This window comes from Eretmochelys imbricata, chromosome 4, assembly GCF_965152235.1.
Source record: "Eretmochelys imbricata isolate rEreImb1 chromosome 4, rEreImb1.hap1, whole genome shotgun sequence".
NCBI classification, from domain to species: Eukaryota; Metazoa; Chordata; order Testudines; family Cheloniidae; genus Eretmochelys; species Eretmochelys imbricata.
Genome location: NC_135575.1, coordinates 22,324,826 through 22,341,496, shown reverse-complemented (window position 1 = coordinate 22,341,496; position 16,671 = coordinate 22,324,826). Strand labels below are relative to the sequence as shown.

The 16,671-nt window shown below is 39.7% G+C and overlaps 1 protein-coding gene across 5 annotated transcripts in view; it reads left to right on the top strand.

The window, feature by feature from the left end:
- The window catches only part of MAPK10 (mitogen-activated protein kinase 10), a 118,518-nt gene that overhangs the window by 50,908 nt on the left and 50,939 nt on the right, over window positions 1–16,671 (top strand). The window contains exon 7 of one of the 5 annotated variants that reach the window (XM_077814367.1): window positions 3,277–3,348. The exons of the other annotated variants lie outside the window; for them this stretch is intronic. Within the exon in view, the coding sequence (XP_077670493.1) occupies window positions 3,277–3,348 (72 nt within the window). The remainder of the gene's footprint in view (window positions 1–3,276; window positions 3,349–16,671) is intronic. 5 annotated transcript variants of the gene reach the window in all.

The window sequence follows — 16,671 nt, the reverse complement described above, 5'->3', positions numbered from 1 at the left end:
GAATTTAACTACATGGTATATCGCAAATTAACAACCTGTGATTGACCAGCGCTCCCTTGAGCAGCTGAAGAAGCCCTTTCTGACTAAAGTGTGTACCCATAAAGGCTGCTGTGACCCAGAAACATTATGGGAATTGTTAGGGTTGCCAAATGGATGAAATAATCTAATGCCAGCTCTTCTGAGTCTCAGACCTCTTCTAGTGAGGAGGAAAGAAGAGATGGGACTAAACCAAATTTGGAATCCAAACATTCCCAAATGTTTCAAGATGCAGACCCAGATTTGAATCTCAAGAGTAGCTTCTCTATGTATAATAGGCTGAACTAACATCCCAGACTCTAACAACCTGCTGTTAGGTATACAAGATCTAGAGCTCAATTGTGCAGCTTGAGCCCATCTTTAGTGGAAAGAGAAGGGAGGAAGAGGAGGAAACTGAACTACTTTTCTGCTGTTTCACTGGTATGTAATCCTTCTAGCTGTAGGTAGAGGGCTCTGCTGTGAAAAATCTACTGGTGGTGTCTCTTTCTGTCATTGGACAGGTTCTGGGATGAAGGTAGAGCTACCATATCACAGAGGATATGACCTCTTATAGGCTCATAGAGGAGCCTATAAGAGTTCATTGTAGGAGAGATAAAGGGAAAGCATTATCAAATATGTAGGTCTTGTTCTATAACATAATTGAACATTATAACTGTCTAGGTGTCAGGTAGACCAGGCTGGAAAGAAGAGTAGGAAATGTAGTGGAAAAAAGTCTATTATACTATTTCTGATGCCAAAGCAATCTCCCTGTTAGATGAAGAGATCTTTTCAATGACCAATGTAATGGGAAAGTAGCAGAAGCTCAAAACTATTTTACTTTAAGTTGGAGAACCAAATTAACATGCAGTAGAATTTGAAGTAATACTGACAGCATTCTTCAGCGGACAATGACCTTGTATGCTTGTTTTTTTAGATGGATTTCTTTACTCAAGCGATAATACAGGCATGCTCATAACACATCTGTAAGCTATTTCATTACATGAATTGCTGGTAATATTCATGGATTCACAATGCAGGTTTTAATACGGTAGTTAGTAATTAGGAAAAAATGAGCACAAGTGCTAAATATGTTTCACCCTGGCTTTCTCATAAACTTAGTGCCTCCAAAAATCTTTACTGGGATCAACACACATGTCATCATTACCTAATCTAAATATTAGGTTCTTTTTATTCCAAAATGAGTTGCTCAGGCTTTGTGTGGTTCTCACACAAAATGGAATTGTTAATGAGTTTGCTGTGTTTGACACAGCAGAGAAATTTCCTCTGGTTTCATGCTATTATTGTGGCATCTGGACAAATTTTGGGGAACTTTTGTCATCAAGTGAAAGACAGATTTGCGGAGGTACTCAGAATGTGTGCAACCCTCAAAGGGGCTGATCTAGTGCCCTGGAAGTTAATGGAGAGATTCCCATTAATGTCAATGGGCCATGGATCAGGTTCAAAGAGAGCAAGGAGCTTTTCTCTTTCAATTGAGCAAGATAAAATAGGCAAACATTTAAAAAAATAAAATAAATTTGAAAACAATGAATAAAGGAAACATGGATCAGCAAATCTGAGGAGCTGATGTGTACGAGGGATCTGATCCAGGTCTCAGTGAAGTCAATGGGAAAGATTGTTCTCTGCACCTCTGCTCAAGCCTGTGCTGCTGTACTACGTGAGCTTCCCCACTTTTTTCTCCCCACTTTGTATGCTGACTATGAAGATTGTTCACTGCTTTCATTTTCTCTCTGCACCTGATTGGCTAACGATGCATAGTTTGCACCATTTTGCTGCACTTACCTTGGAAGGACCCAAAATTACCACAAAGAAGAAAACTCTAACCCCACCTCAGGCATGCTTTAGCTGTCCTGTGCCCCCAGTACCTCTACCCTCCTTTCCCAGATGAAACATTTCACTCTTATTTTGTTTTACCAACAAAAACAAAAGTTTTGGTTTGTTTGTTTTTATTTTGTTTTTTAAAGGAGGAAAAAGGGAGAAGAAAAAGAGGAGAAATTGGTTATACATTACAAAAAATTATCGTAAAACAAGGATTTGAAGTTGGGAAAATATGGCATGTTCTTGAAAATAGATTTTTCTTCACCATTCAGAGTGCTGATCCTTTCTTTCTTTGCACTCTGTATCCTCAAGTATCTGTCTTTTTTTCCCCCTCCTTGTACAATTTCAAGGAAGAAAAACCCCACCTAAACCAAACAGATGAACAACAGTGCACACTGCATCCAGTACGTGAAGTCAGGATGGGAAGCATGGAAGCATAGAAACCTTCATAAGATATGTTGGTATTCACTCTATGCAGCATTCTGCATTTCAATACCTATACAGTATCCAGGATAGGCAGTGTATTCCAGACTTTGTGTTCTTTCCTCTACATAGAGATGGATCTTGCAGCAGGAGTTTGGACTACTGAGTGACTGTAGGATAGTGTCCAGACCTGCAGTCCTTACTTTTGTTCCAGTTAGGACAGCTAGTGTGAGTGAGGACTGCAGGTTCAGATTCAGTCCTGCAGTAATAAACCCATAAACTGGCCCAAAAGGCCAAGTAGGAGGTGATTCCAGATGATCACTATCTTTTTTTTTTTTAAAGTAAAGATTTGGGTTTTTATTCTCTGCCATTGTATTTTTCCCACCCACTAAGTGCAGTTTGTCCTTGCAGACCCAACACAGCTGGGATTGCGTCTCTGTTTTTACTTTCTGGCTAGCTTTGTGTCTTTTTACCCTGTGGGTTCCACACAATCTCAGGAGCAGGATGAGGTAAAACGAGAGAGCTCCCCTTCAAATTCATGCCTTCCTTTTTCACGTGTATTAGAAAGCATAGCAGTAAGCCCTCCTTTGAAACCCCCTGGATGGTTTTAACATAGATTAGACATGCTTTCAGCTGATTAGTTTCCAACACATGAAGCCTGCTTGTGAGTTCATTGGGTCTAGGTGCATTTTTCATGTTGCCTGAATCAGAAAGAGACTGTATTGACAAACCTCTGTTGGTTTTCCTGTGAAAAAAGGTGCATATTTTTATTTCAGTTAGTGTAACAAAAACTCTGACAACGCTGATATTTCAAATATTTTTCCAATTTTACTGAGCCTGATGGTGCTTTTATCTATTTACTTATTTTAGCGTTTGGTGGGAGGAGAAAAAACTGTACTATTCTGATCAACCTGCTCTTTTTCCCCTCCTTTAGGAGTGAAGTGTCTTAGTTAACTTTGCTTTTTTTCCCCCTTCTACACTTCCCTGTCTCTGCTGTTCTAGTGGATATATGGTCTGTGGGATGCATTATGGGAGAAATGGTTCGCCACAAAATCCTCTTTCCGGGAAGGGACTGTATCCTTGTGCCATTTGCTGCAGTTTCACCTATTTATTTATTCCTCTCCTTCATCCCATCCCCTCTTAAACATATAATAAATATACCAGGACTGTAAGGATAGAAGCAAAAAGTTGAATATAAGAGGTATGAGTAATTTTGAGGGGGAATAACCCAATTCATGAAATGAACAAAAAATAAAGAAATCAAAATGGAAAAAGAGATACAAGCTGAATTATTTCAATCCAATCTTCTTCTTTTATTATTATTTTAAAATCTTTAGTCCTCCTGTTTTATGTAAAAAGTGTGTATGCCATATAAGAAAGAATACAGAAAACAAATGTTTAGCATACCTTATTGATTACCCTTTCACACAAAAAACAAAACACCCTGTCCTGGCCTGTCCAATCCTGTAAATCTGTTTTTCTGCTTTACTGTTTTGGAAATGGTAACTTCATGATGTTTGTGGTGACATCATAATCTTTTGCTCGCTAATGCATCATTGATATGGATTCATCTCGATGCTGTATGGGCTCAAAGTTGAGTCGATACAACATTTTTTTTTCTAAAATTTTTTCACTTGCCCACTTTAAAACAACCGTATATCTGGTTTTATCTCCAAATTTTCCTGAAATCAGATTCCTGTTGATTTGAAAATGGACTTTCCTTCACTTGCATGAGGTCTGTGTCCCTCTCTGTCTTGATCATCTAAGCTTGGATGATATTCTTTTTACCACCTCTGAGGCGGTGAAAGTAATATTAGAAAATGAAAACAAAGGAGGGGGTGGCTTTTGACTTGGCAAAGGCTAAGCTAGAGGACCTGCCTGGGGTATATGAGACGTGTGGGGAAATGTATTTGTGCCCATCAGAATAAAAATGCAATAACATAACACATGTTCTGTTTTCCAAAAAGGGGGATTAATTATGACAGGTTGACAGAAGGAAACCATAAAAATCTGGCATCAGAAGATATTGGCAGTTAGTATGGATTAAAAAACCCTATTTTTAAATACATAAGGTCATAGACATAAGGTCATAGGCACTAATTATTTTTGCTGACTCTCAAGTGATTCATGTAGTGTTTAACAAAGTTACATATGGATCTTGCAATTGGATTTATGTGGAAGGAGCCCCATGGAAGGCAATAACATACGGGTGTACAAATGAATCCAGTTGCAGAACTGGGACTTTACAACAGTCATATATGACTTTCCCCCACGTGCATTCAATAGGGAATACTGCAGATATTATTATCTCCTACTTGCCAAGGAGAAAATAGCAAAGATATTAATGGCTGCTATTGTATTCTCCTTGATTAAAGTAGACTGGAATGTGAAAACCTGAGACACACACACACAAAAAGAGACTTTGGATCACTGTTTAGAATTATTTTTAGTTGATTTTGGAGTCTCATCCTAAAAGGTGCTGAGTGCTTCCTGTGAAGTACCGGGTATCTTCCACATTCAGTGAAGTCAATGGAAGTTAAGGGTGTAGTGCACCTTCAAGTTGCAGCTAGCAGATCATTGTGGCTTTTCCAGTTTTATGGTGGTATCAAGGAGTCATTGTTAATTTTTATCAATTTCTGTTGCTGTTTTCTCCGACTTTCTTAAGGTACATGATGCCTAATTCAACTATTTATCAAATCTCAGGGGCCCAATCCAATGTCCATTGCATTCACTGGGAGTGTTTCTGAAGTCAATGAACAAGAGATCAGATTCAGTTTAGTTCATTAATCAACTGGAAAACTGTAAAAAAAACAATTGCAAAGGAAAAATGTAATACGATAGTTGATTGCAGCTCTTTTTTTCCATCAACAAACAGGATGCTACAGTCATGTCTTTCTGCCTATTCGTAACAATCCATTTAAAAAACATAAATCCCAAACTTTTTTCAACACAACTCTTACTGTGGTGCTTTCATCTGGCTATGTCAAAGTCACCCTTATTAGTGTCCGATTGTTCTTTTTCAGCGGATAGCCAGAGAATATTAAGAAGGAAATCTTTCACCATCCAAAGGTTCATTAAAATCATCTGAAGATGTGAGAAAAAAGATAGTTGATGATTTGTATGGCTCTCCACCCAAAGCCTGAGGCAAACTGTGGGATAGACCTGCTGTTTTACATCATTGGAAATTGCCTCCCCCAAAAAGTTAATTTACTGTGACCCTTTCAAAGCCAGCATTAATCACCCTAGTTTCTTTGGGGGTGGAGAGGGGAGTTTTTTGTCAGGTGACTTGCGGGAGGGGGAGAAAAAATGCAGTGTATAAACTCATTCCCAAGATATTTATTTGTTAATCGATCTGAACCAAAGAAGAATAATAAGAGTTTTCAGTGTCAGAAAGCCTGGATTGTGCGTGTGTCTGAGGTTCTTTTTTTCCTCCTCTGTTTGGTCAAACTGTTTGAATGGGCAGGTCCAGTCAAGCTTCTTGATACAGTAAGTCCCTGAAAAGCACTTATGCAGCAGCAGAAACCTCATCAAAAGCCTTCTTAACAAAACTTTTCTTGCAGCGCCTTAGGGCCTTTCTGATGATATTAAGTCCTCCAGCTGAAAGGGGTATCTCTCTCTCTAGAAATATAAATCTTTATTTCTTTGTAATCGCTAAAGGGAATGGCTATTGTGTTTGGTTTTCTGTAGGTCCATGAGGCTGTCTCATTTGTAGCTTGGAACAGGAACCCACAATTGTACTGGCACAATAAACACAGAAGATTGAGAGCTGCTGGCAAGTTTGAAGAAAAGGCAGGTTTAAATATCTAGGCATCCCAAAGCAGAATAGCCATTGAATTGGGTCTATTGGTCTCTTAAAGCTTGCATGGAAATTAAAGAACATGGAGGACAGATTGTAGACTAATTGATGTTTATTGTTGATGAGCTATTTGTAGGTGACTTTGGAAAAAGTCCTAAATTCTACATAGATGTCAAGGTAATATTCTCATCCTAAGGGCTATGGTTGTATGCACATGACTTCAGTTAGTGTTAATGGAAGTTATGCATCAAAATGAGAATATGTCTCCCAGATTTATTACCAAATGTAATAATCAAAACTAGGCAATCTCATGAAAGAGAAATCCAGCTTTTGACATATTTCCAGCCTGAGTTGCAGACCAAAATGTTTCAGAAAATGTGTCTAATCAAATCCTGAGGTTCTTCCTCAGTTTTTACTCAGTTCTTTCTCCTAATTAAGTCAGTAAGAGTTTGCTTGAGTAAGGACTTAATTTAAAAAAAAAGAGTAAGGACCTTAGGATATAGTCAAGTCTGAACTCTTGGAAGCTGCGAAAACTAGACAGAACCTCTGAAACCTCTTGTGGTTCCCAAACTCTAGTTTCAGGTCTGGCTAACAAAATCTCATAAGATTTCAGTACAATGATAGGAAATGCACTTTGTGCACTATGTAATGGAAGCAAAACATGAAACACTATGTGAACTCAGTTATTTTTAAATGAGAGATTTAAATGAGAGCCTTACACAGATAATAGGGGTTGAAACCCAGACTGACATCACACAGACAGACACCCACACTCATTCCTTCAAGGATTCTTTGTTGAAATATTAATTCTCACTTGGACTTGTTTTATTTCCCCCAGTGTTGGAACATTTATTTTCTATAGTAGGAAAGTGACACAGTTTATTTCTGGCATGAAAATGGCTCTAGTTTGAAGCGGGGTACGTGTGTGTGAGAGAGATTCCTGAAGAAGATCGAAGCTGAAATATTATTGTAGTTATGAATTGCTGTATTGAATTGCTCAGGACCGTATTGTACCAGGCACTGTTTTTTTTTTAAAAAAAACAGAGGCGGGGGGAACAAGGTTTCAGCCTTGAAAAGCTAACAATCTAAGACAAGACTTAAGTGAGAAAAGAGGATGAAGGTAGCAATAATAGGAATATGAGTTCAAACAGACTTATTGTATATAGCTATCAACACAGAGAGCCAGATTTTCAAAAGTGACCAGCTGACCAATTGTGGTCAGATTTTTTAGAAGAGCTCAGTTCCCATTTTAAGCATCTAAAATGAAGGAGCCAATTTTGCAAAATTACTCAGGATCCAGGAAGTGCTACTGAGAATAATGAGTTAATAGATGGTGAAGTCTTCAAAAATCTGGCCTATGCAATATTTTTCTTTGGTGAATTTATCTGTTTGGTTATGGATCATAATTATATTTACTTCTACAGGAATATACAGTAGAACCTCAGAATTACGAACACTTCGGGAATGGAGCTTGTTTGTAACTTTGAAATGTTCGTAACTCTGAACAAAACGATATGGTTGTAATTTCAAAAGTTTACAATTGATATTGACTTAATACAGCTTTGAAACTTTACTATGCAAAAGAAAAATGCTGTTTTCCCTTTTTTTAGTAGTTTACATTTAACACAGTCCTATACTGTACTTGGTTGGGTTTTTCTGTTGTTGTTGTTTTTGTTTTGGTCTCTGCTGCTGCCTGATTGTGGTGTATGGTGGACTGGTCAGTTCGTAACTCTGGTGTTTGTAACTCTGAGGTTCTACTGTACACGCAGAAAATACCACATACATTATAGTGATCAGTGTGATCTAAAAAATACTGTTACAAAAAGCAGTTGCCATCCATAGTTCTTGAAAGATGCAGTGAGAAGATCTGTATTTAGATACTGAGCGAGACTTAGGCAATTACAGTTGGTTAGTGGGTGAGGTTAGTGTTGTGAATGACAGTTTCTGATAAGCTTTTGTGTGAGAAATTATCTGTTCTTACCTTTGATGCAATTTCATGTTCAAAATTTATTGCTGCTATTTCTATTTGTTCAGCGTAGTATTTTTCTTTTTTAAAGACTTCTTTTGTTTAAAAGATCAGTAGCCATGAGACTTTAGTAAGGGGAGAGACTGAGAGTTTCAAAATGGCTGGCATGCTTCTCACAATTTGATCATTTGATGGGTGTTGACTTATTGTTTGGATTTTATCTATTTATTGACAGAGTTGGCTTGTGCATGCATCACTTTGAATTTGTATCCAGACACAAGCTTGGATATGGGGTTTTGGTTAGCGTGGGGACAGTTTGCGTTTCAGTAGTATTTTCTTTACATGATAGGTCATCTGGCTCCAATAGACATCAGTGAAATTTGCATCCATATAGATACTTGACCATTAACATTCTTTTAACTTTTTGGACTCAATATATATATATTCCATACATGTTTAGTTTACAGTCAGTTATACACATGATATACATATATGTGCAGACTCATTGCTAAGGCTATGATTTAGTCATGGAGGTCATGGCAGTCACGGATTACGGTGACTTCTTGGGGTTCAGCTGTCAACAGCTGAAGCTGGGGCTGGAGCCGAGGCTGTGGCTGGAGCCAGGGCTATGCTCCCCTGCTCTGCATTGGGGGCTGCAATCGGGACCATGTGCCCCAGCCCCAGAGCGTCCACCGGGGGCTCAAATGGGGCTATTTGCCTCTGCCCTGCAGTGCAGGTGGCACCCCTGCCCCCCTCAGGGGCTGCAGCCAGGGCCATGCACCCCTGCTCCATGTTGGGCTGCAGCCGGGGCTGTGCGTCCCTGCCCCACGTGAGGGGCTGCAGTGTCCCTGCCCGCCTCTGCCCCACATAGGGCGCTGCATCCGGGGCTGTGTACCCCTGCCCCACGGTTTCCACAGTGGTCTGAAACCAGGGCTGTGTGCCTCTGCCCCATGGCTTGTGTGATTATTTTTAGTAAAAGTCATGCACAGGTCATGGGCTCCATGAATTTTTGTTTGTTGCCCGTGACCTGTCCCTGACTTTTACTAAAAATAACCATGACAAAATTTTAGCCTTACTCATAGCCAAATCCTATGTGCAATCAAGTAAGTGGTTTGTACAGAGGGAAATCTCTGAATCTGGATTATCCCCAATAGCCTCGTAAATGGCAGTTGAGATAATCCATGGCTGCTTTTACAACACCAGCTTTAGAGGTTTTTGGATAGTGGATCTACGTAGCGGTGGCTCCAACTGACAACCACCCATACTTCCCTTGTCCACTCACCAAGACTTTTCTGCACTGAAGCAGGTAGAACCCCCTGGAGCACAGCTCTGTAGGACATAGTGGTCTGGTCTGGGTGAACTCTCCATATCTTGCCTGTGCTCCTGCACAGCAGGCTCTCACCAAGATAGAACATGAGGCAGTGAGTCAGGGAGGAAACTGGTTGATGAGTTCCTGATTTAGAATGGAGAGTATTTTTTAAAAAAAGGTTTTTTGCACATCTGGTTGGGGTTTCATTTGGGACAGAGGTATTATTTCTTTCTTTCAGTTAGGGTTTCCTTTACATCAATACTGGGTTTAATTAGCCTTGGTGTTTGCACTGTGAGCTATTCCAAAGAAACATTATCATAACAGCTTCTCTCTTTATGAGAATCAAATAATATGAATCTTAAAAGATCCATTCTCCGCTTTCTCCTAAGGAGATCAGGGTTATCTCTTACTTCTGGAGAAAGCCATTTCCCCATATAAATAGGGGAGACTTCACAAGTAATTTAGTCAAGTGGTGGTATAAATCAGAAAGGAGAGTATCTAATTTTTAGCTTTTAACTTTTAGTTTTTAATCATAAAACTAAGCTGGCAAGAAATTTTTATCTATTTGCAGTATTTTAGTGCTAGATGTTTTTCAAGGCACTATAAAAACTAGCACTACAATGCAAAGTGTTCGGTCTGCCTTTTAGCCAGGGTCCCATGTTGGCGGGCGAGTAGTGAGAGGAGGTGCGCTCTCCCAGCAGAAGCTCTAGGAGGCATAGTGGCTGAAGCAGGAGGATCACTTGGAGCTCTCGGAAACCAATGTTCTCCTTCAAAGGAGAGCACGCCCACTCCCCTCTGCACTGGCAAGCTCAATATATCTATATTGATTTATGGCAAATTTCTAGTCATGTTTTCTGATCTCAGTAATTAAGAGGCAGATTTTCAAAGGTATTTAAGTATCTGTTGATGCAGATGGACATCTACAGGGATTTTTCAGTCAGTGGGAGTTAGGTGCCCAATCTACTCAGGTACACTTTAAAATCTCACTTGGTGCCTATCTGCTGCTTTAGGCAGCTAAATACTATTGAAAATCTAGCCATTAGTGCCTACATGTGTCCATATATATCACCCAACACTTCAGCTTGCAGAGCTCAGATCATCTAGCTGCAGGGTTTAGAAGCACTTTCTGTGTTTTAAATTGCTTGCTTTGCGCTAGCTTTTTTTTGTGAGCCTCAGAAGTATACATGGGCCTGATTCTCCACTCCATGACTCTGTTGTAACTTTACTGATGCTAACAGAGTTAGGCTGGTATAATAGAGTGGAGTTTCACAATCAGTGTATGAAAGGGATATAGGTAAAACATTGATTGTCAGGGCAACTAGGTACTTTAATTACCAAAATTAGTACATAAAACATGAATTTACCATGGATTATACATTATATTGTTTCATTTTTATTAATAAATGTATACACATTTTTTATTAATATTGTGGAGAGAGAGGCTATTGAAAGATTCTCCATAGAGAAGATGAAATAATTAAAATATGCTTGGCTATAACCTCTGTGGCTCACAAAAAAAGCTAGTTCAAGGTAAGGCAGTTTAAAACAATACAGAAAGTGGTTCTAAACCCAACAGTTAGATGACCTGAGCTCTGCAAGCTGAAGAGTTGGGTTTAGACTACTTTTCATTGTATTTGGGTTAAGTGAGTGTTGGTTTAAATTGCTTGGCCCAGATGCTTTGCAGATTTACTCCCATTACAATGTTGTTGTTTTTTTCCCTGAGAGCTATAGATATTCATTCAAGTACTCACTACTACAGCTTTCTGTGACTCACTAATGGACCAATCCTGAAGTCCTTCTACAGGAAAAACCTCGCCCTGAAGCCAATGGAAGCTTTTCCATTGAGTGTTGTAAGGTGGGCGCGCCAAGTGCTCAGAAACACCTTTGGGCTCGATTGAGCATATACAATGTGCTTTGTGCAAGAGGTGCTACGTGAGGTGCAGCTTCACAGGCCCAGGAGCAGCACAGGAAAGGAATCCTGCCATCTTCTCCTTCCTTGCTCCGGGGTGGGAGTAACAACCTACTGGCCCCTTATCAGATTGCATCCCCCCATGTCAGCTCAGCTGTGGTGGTAGGCACATTGGAGGGGCAGATCCAAATCTCTGCACGCTAGCTCAGGGGCAAAATAGTGAATGTGCAGAATGTGCTTAGCCCTCGGAGTTTGGAACCAAGCTTTGGAGGGAACACAGGGTGCGAGGCATGACACTCTCCCCCTTATCCCCATGCGTGGTTGTGTAGGCAAGGCCACAATCAGGCCTTCTGTTAGTCTTGCAGCTCTACTGTGGATAAACTGTGACTGTGTTTAACTAAGGTGAACATCATCTTTTCTGAATTCCCAGCAGGTGACTGCTTTGAAGTACCTTGCTGAATCAAGGCCTGAAAGTAGAATATGGTCTTATGCTAGATTTGTTTGTATCCTGACAACTGTACATGCTAGAATTCACCATTACTAGTATCAAACTCAGAAGGTCTAAATTAACATTTTGTATTTCTTAAATTCCCTTAGACTTTCAGATACCAATTGCAGAGTGGGGAGATATAATTACTATGTATCAATGAATGTATATGTTGAGAGAAAGAGAGCGCAAGCTCTAAACCTATCAGGAAATCTGCAGCATTAATACTGTACCAATAAAATAAATTTGCATGCACCAAATCACCTGATTAAAATTTATAATCATTTTTATAGTGCAGGTGTAAATTTTTATAGGGTGAGGGTACTGAATCTTTTTTATTTTATGTAACTTTCTACCATATTTTTAAGAGGAATTTATTGAGGGAAAACTATCAAAGCAAACCGTCTGAAGCCCTTTGCTTGATGGGAACATAATTATTCAGCTCAGAGGTAAATGCAGTCTGCTCACAGTCTTAGTGTAGCCAAAGCTGTTCTCACACTATTATGTTGCATCCATTTACAGATCAGGAAACAGAAGTAGACAACAAAGTACACAAACCTTTTTGACCTCTATCATTGCCACTAAGCAATCAATTAATGTTTGTATTGTTTATATAGGACTAGTGTTGTGTATGGTGTTTCAAAGGCATAAAACAAGGCATGTCTTCTGCTCAGAAGATCTTATCCTCTAAGGTCTTAAGCATATATGGTATTGAGCACATGCAATCATCTGCTGAAGGTCCTCAACTCAATGGGAGTTGAGGGTGCTTGGTATCTCACAGGAGGCATTGAGCATCTTGTAGGATTGGATCCTAATTAAGACAGATAACTCAATAACTATATCATGGGGAAGGGACTGATAAGAGGGAGAGGCAATTATACAATCAGAGAGGAACACAGGCTAGGAGATCAGTATCTTCCACGGGAAGCAAATTGTAGAAGTAATTTTTGACTTTGTATGTTACTTTTTTGTTAACTTTTCCATGTTTTGTTTCAGTGTGTATTATTAAAGTTTAAAGAAATAGTGAGGTGACAGAAAAGGAGCAGGCTGTAGTGGAAAGATACCCAGGAGAAGTGAGGTTAGAAGGAAGAGAGAGCAAAGTAATTTTAATTTGATTTGCAGGAAGTAGGATGCTGCTCCAGACATAGAGGAAAGCATGAAAAAGGCACAGGGTTGTGAATGGGAGAAGGGAATGAAGGGAACATTATGGGAGAGGGGTGAGCAGAGTGGAGTGACCAGGAAAGAATGAGAGCAAAGATATAAGCAAGGACAGACCCATGTGAAGCCTTGAGGTTGAGGACTAGGAGTTTGAACTGGATTAAGAAAGAGATTGGGAGCCAGTGAAGAGATTCAAGAAGGGCAGAAGAGGAGGACATGTGAGGCTAACCCTTTAAAGGGCTTGTGTTTGCATTCATGCCTATAAAAGGGCTAAGGTTCGTAGAGCAGAAGGGAAGATGTTCTTATTGTTTTCTAAACCAGTTTGCCCATTCCCACCAAAATATCAAATGCCCCTGGGGGCATTGTCTTTCCAGCTCAGTGTGTTGGGCTCTGTGGTGCAGTGGGACCTGACGCAACACACTGCAGAATTACAGTGATTTTCCTTTTTAGTTGTATTAAAAAAACAATAACCAGACCCCAGGTACTGTGTTATGGTTACAACATATGAGTACATAGTTATGGGATCTATCTTGAGATGTACCAGAGTTGCTATCAGCCAGTTCCACTCTACTGAGGACTGTGCTGGTTTTTCCCTTTGAAAGTTTCAAGTAAACAGCTGGATTCAGTTCTGTAGCTGAGACCATAGTCTCCAGTAAGCATGAAGAGCTGAAGAAGTATTTCCTAGCAGAACTCCTTCGAAGAAACCCCCTTTAAAATGGACTTGGAGAAGTGAACTTAGTGCACTGACAAGCATGTTCAGACTTCCTTGGATTGTTCCCAGAGTTCAGACCTCAGCACTTGTGTAAAATAGGTTTGGGCTGTTACATATTCTGGGCTATATATATGCAAATGAGCATAGCAAGCATCAGAGTTTGCCTCAGAAATCCCACAGCCAGCAGTAGCTATTCAAGCTATTCAACAAGTAGCTATTCAAAGCAGGACAGTCTGTTTCCAGTTCTCAGTGGACAGGTGCACTATTAAAATATAAACAATCACAAATGGGACTAAACTGGCCATCTCGGCAAAGGTGAAAAGGTGGAGTATAAAGCAGCCTCTTATTCTTTGTAGTGGTTCTTCTCCAGGGTCAGAGCTAAGGCACAGTGGCATGGCAATATGGGGAAAGATTGCACAGCTTCTCCCTGTCCTGTACCTGTTGTGGATAAACAGAGGACTCCCGGATCTGAGACTGTAGTGAGGGGTACCTTTTGTGACCATGACATTGACATTCTCTCCTCTCACCAGTTTTAACCAATGTAACTCCACTGAATTCAGTGGAGATAGTCTTGATTAATACAGGAGTAAATTAAATTTAGGTCTCTCTACTACATGTTTGTATGGAGCCTAGTACCATGGAGCCTTGATCTCTAATTAGGGCTTCTGGACACTATTGTAATATACGTAACAATAAGGCTTTTAGCCTCAAGTGCCTTACTATTATTACACATATACAATGACAAATTTAGGGTCTTATTAGGGATTTTAAAATCTCTTTATGAAAGAGAAAAAGGAAGCAAGAATCATAGACTTTAAGGTCAGAAGGGACCATTATGATCGTCTAGTCTGACCTCCTGCACAACGCAGGCCACAGAATCTCACCCATCCACTCCTGTAACAAACCCCTAACCTATGTCTGAGCTATTGATCTCCTCAAATCGTGGTTTAAAGACTTCAAGGTGCAGAGAATCCTCCAGCAAGTGACCTGTGCCCCATGCTACAGAGGAAGGCGAAAAACCCCCAGGGCCTCTGCCAATCTGCCCTGGAGGAAAATTCCTTCCCGACTCCAAATATGGCGATCAGCTAAACCCTGAGCATGTGGGCAAGACTCACCAGCCAGACACCCAGGAAAGAATTCTCTGTAGTAATTCAGATCCCACCCCATCTAACATCCCATCACAGGCCATTGGGCATATATACTGCTAATAGACAAAGATCAATTAATTGCCAAAATGAGGCTATCCCATCATACCATCTCCTACATAAATTTATCAAGCTTAGTCTTGAAGACAGATATGTCTTTTGCCCCCACTGCTCCCCTTGGAGGGCTGTTCTAGAATGTCACTCCTCTGATGGTTAGAAACCTTCATCTAATTTCAAGTCTAAACTTCCTGGTGGCCAGTTTATATCCATTTGTTCTTGCATATCTTTTCTCCACAGACACTGGGTCAAATCCCAAGGTTTTCACCCAGTCTGTGTGGCATTGGAAATCTTATAAGAATTTCCTTCACAAAACTTCACAAGTAAAATAGAATGCAAGGAATTCTTCCATTGCTGGCTTATAGTATGAAAAGAGTTTGCAATTAAACTGTTAGATGATTTTCCATAGACATAATTTTTAATGAACATTTTGCAACAATAACATGAGACAGAAATTTCTTAAGATAACAAATGTATTAATAATGATTGGACACACAACTGTTTACTCTATCTTTTCCTGATATTCTGCATGTCATTCAGCTTGTTGTGATGGAAGCAGCAGTAATTAGTTCTCCTGGGTTTGCTTATTGCTACCAAGTAAGTAGCCATTTTTTGGTGCTGATAAAGCTTCTCAGATGCTAAGTAAAATTACAGGGAACCTTAAATACAGTCAGGATTAAGATTTCCACAATAAGTACATTCTCCTTACAAACCAAACCCACTTTAAGCTACTGCTACAAAATCAGAGTTGGCATGGAATCTTGAGGAGTGAAACCAAACAACATGACATTGGTCTCTCCCCACACAGATCCGGCACAGCAAAGACGTCTTTCTTTCTGTTATTGAATATCATAGAAAGAAGTTGGCACATGCAGTTTAGTGTCAGGGCTTGCTTACTTGCATGTTTGTGCTGTATTATGTTAAGCAGCTCATCCTCACTGGCAATAGCAGGGAGGAGAGCATCAGTTTAATTATACATTATACTTCAAGGGCCTGATTCTGATATCCTTTATATCAGTGTAAATCATGAGTAACTTTCTTGAAACCAATTCAGATACATCAATATACACAGGAGGGGAATCGGGCCTCTGGTTTGCTTTGAATTACAGTCCAGAATGGCCAGCTTAGTGCTTTGTATCAGAGCTGTTCCATTATAAAGTTAGCATTTCCTATCATGCAGAATGAAAATCTTATGAGTTTCTCAGGACACCCATTCTGAACTAGCTGCTTTGTTGAGATTCAATAGAAGCAAGCCAACAGACTCCAAAGCATGCATTATTGAAACTGAAAGATCTCAACACATTTTATTCACACTTCTGAATGATGTGGATATGTTTTGTCAAGACCAAGCTTTCTTTTGTGGCTGTTGGCAGTTCAGATTTTAAAATATGCATGGATCTCCTGTAGTTGAAAGGATGAAAGGGAAGTGATTTGCATATCCCCAATGAATACAAAGACCAGCATTCATTTACAGCACAAACTAGTATGATCCTAGGTAATGGAAGCAAATGAGAACTTTAAAAAAACGAAACTAATTATTTAATTATAATTGCAAACTTGCATGAACTCATAGTATAGCCATAGGTCTTACTCAGTTTCCAGGGTTCAATAGTATTGTCTCTCATTTTCGTGAGAAAAAAATTACTGGAGTCAGTTTTTCTCAACCCAGCTGTACTCTCATCAAACATGTATACACAAGCACAGCTCCTCCAGATATACCTTTCAGAAGAATGTAAGGCAGGCACTGCATCTGAAGTACCAACTGCAGGCTCCTGTACTTGGCATGACTGGATAAGTTGTCTTCTCATTTATTTGTTGTTCTGTTGCTGTGTTCTTGTTTACCTTCATTTCATTTTTG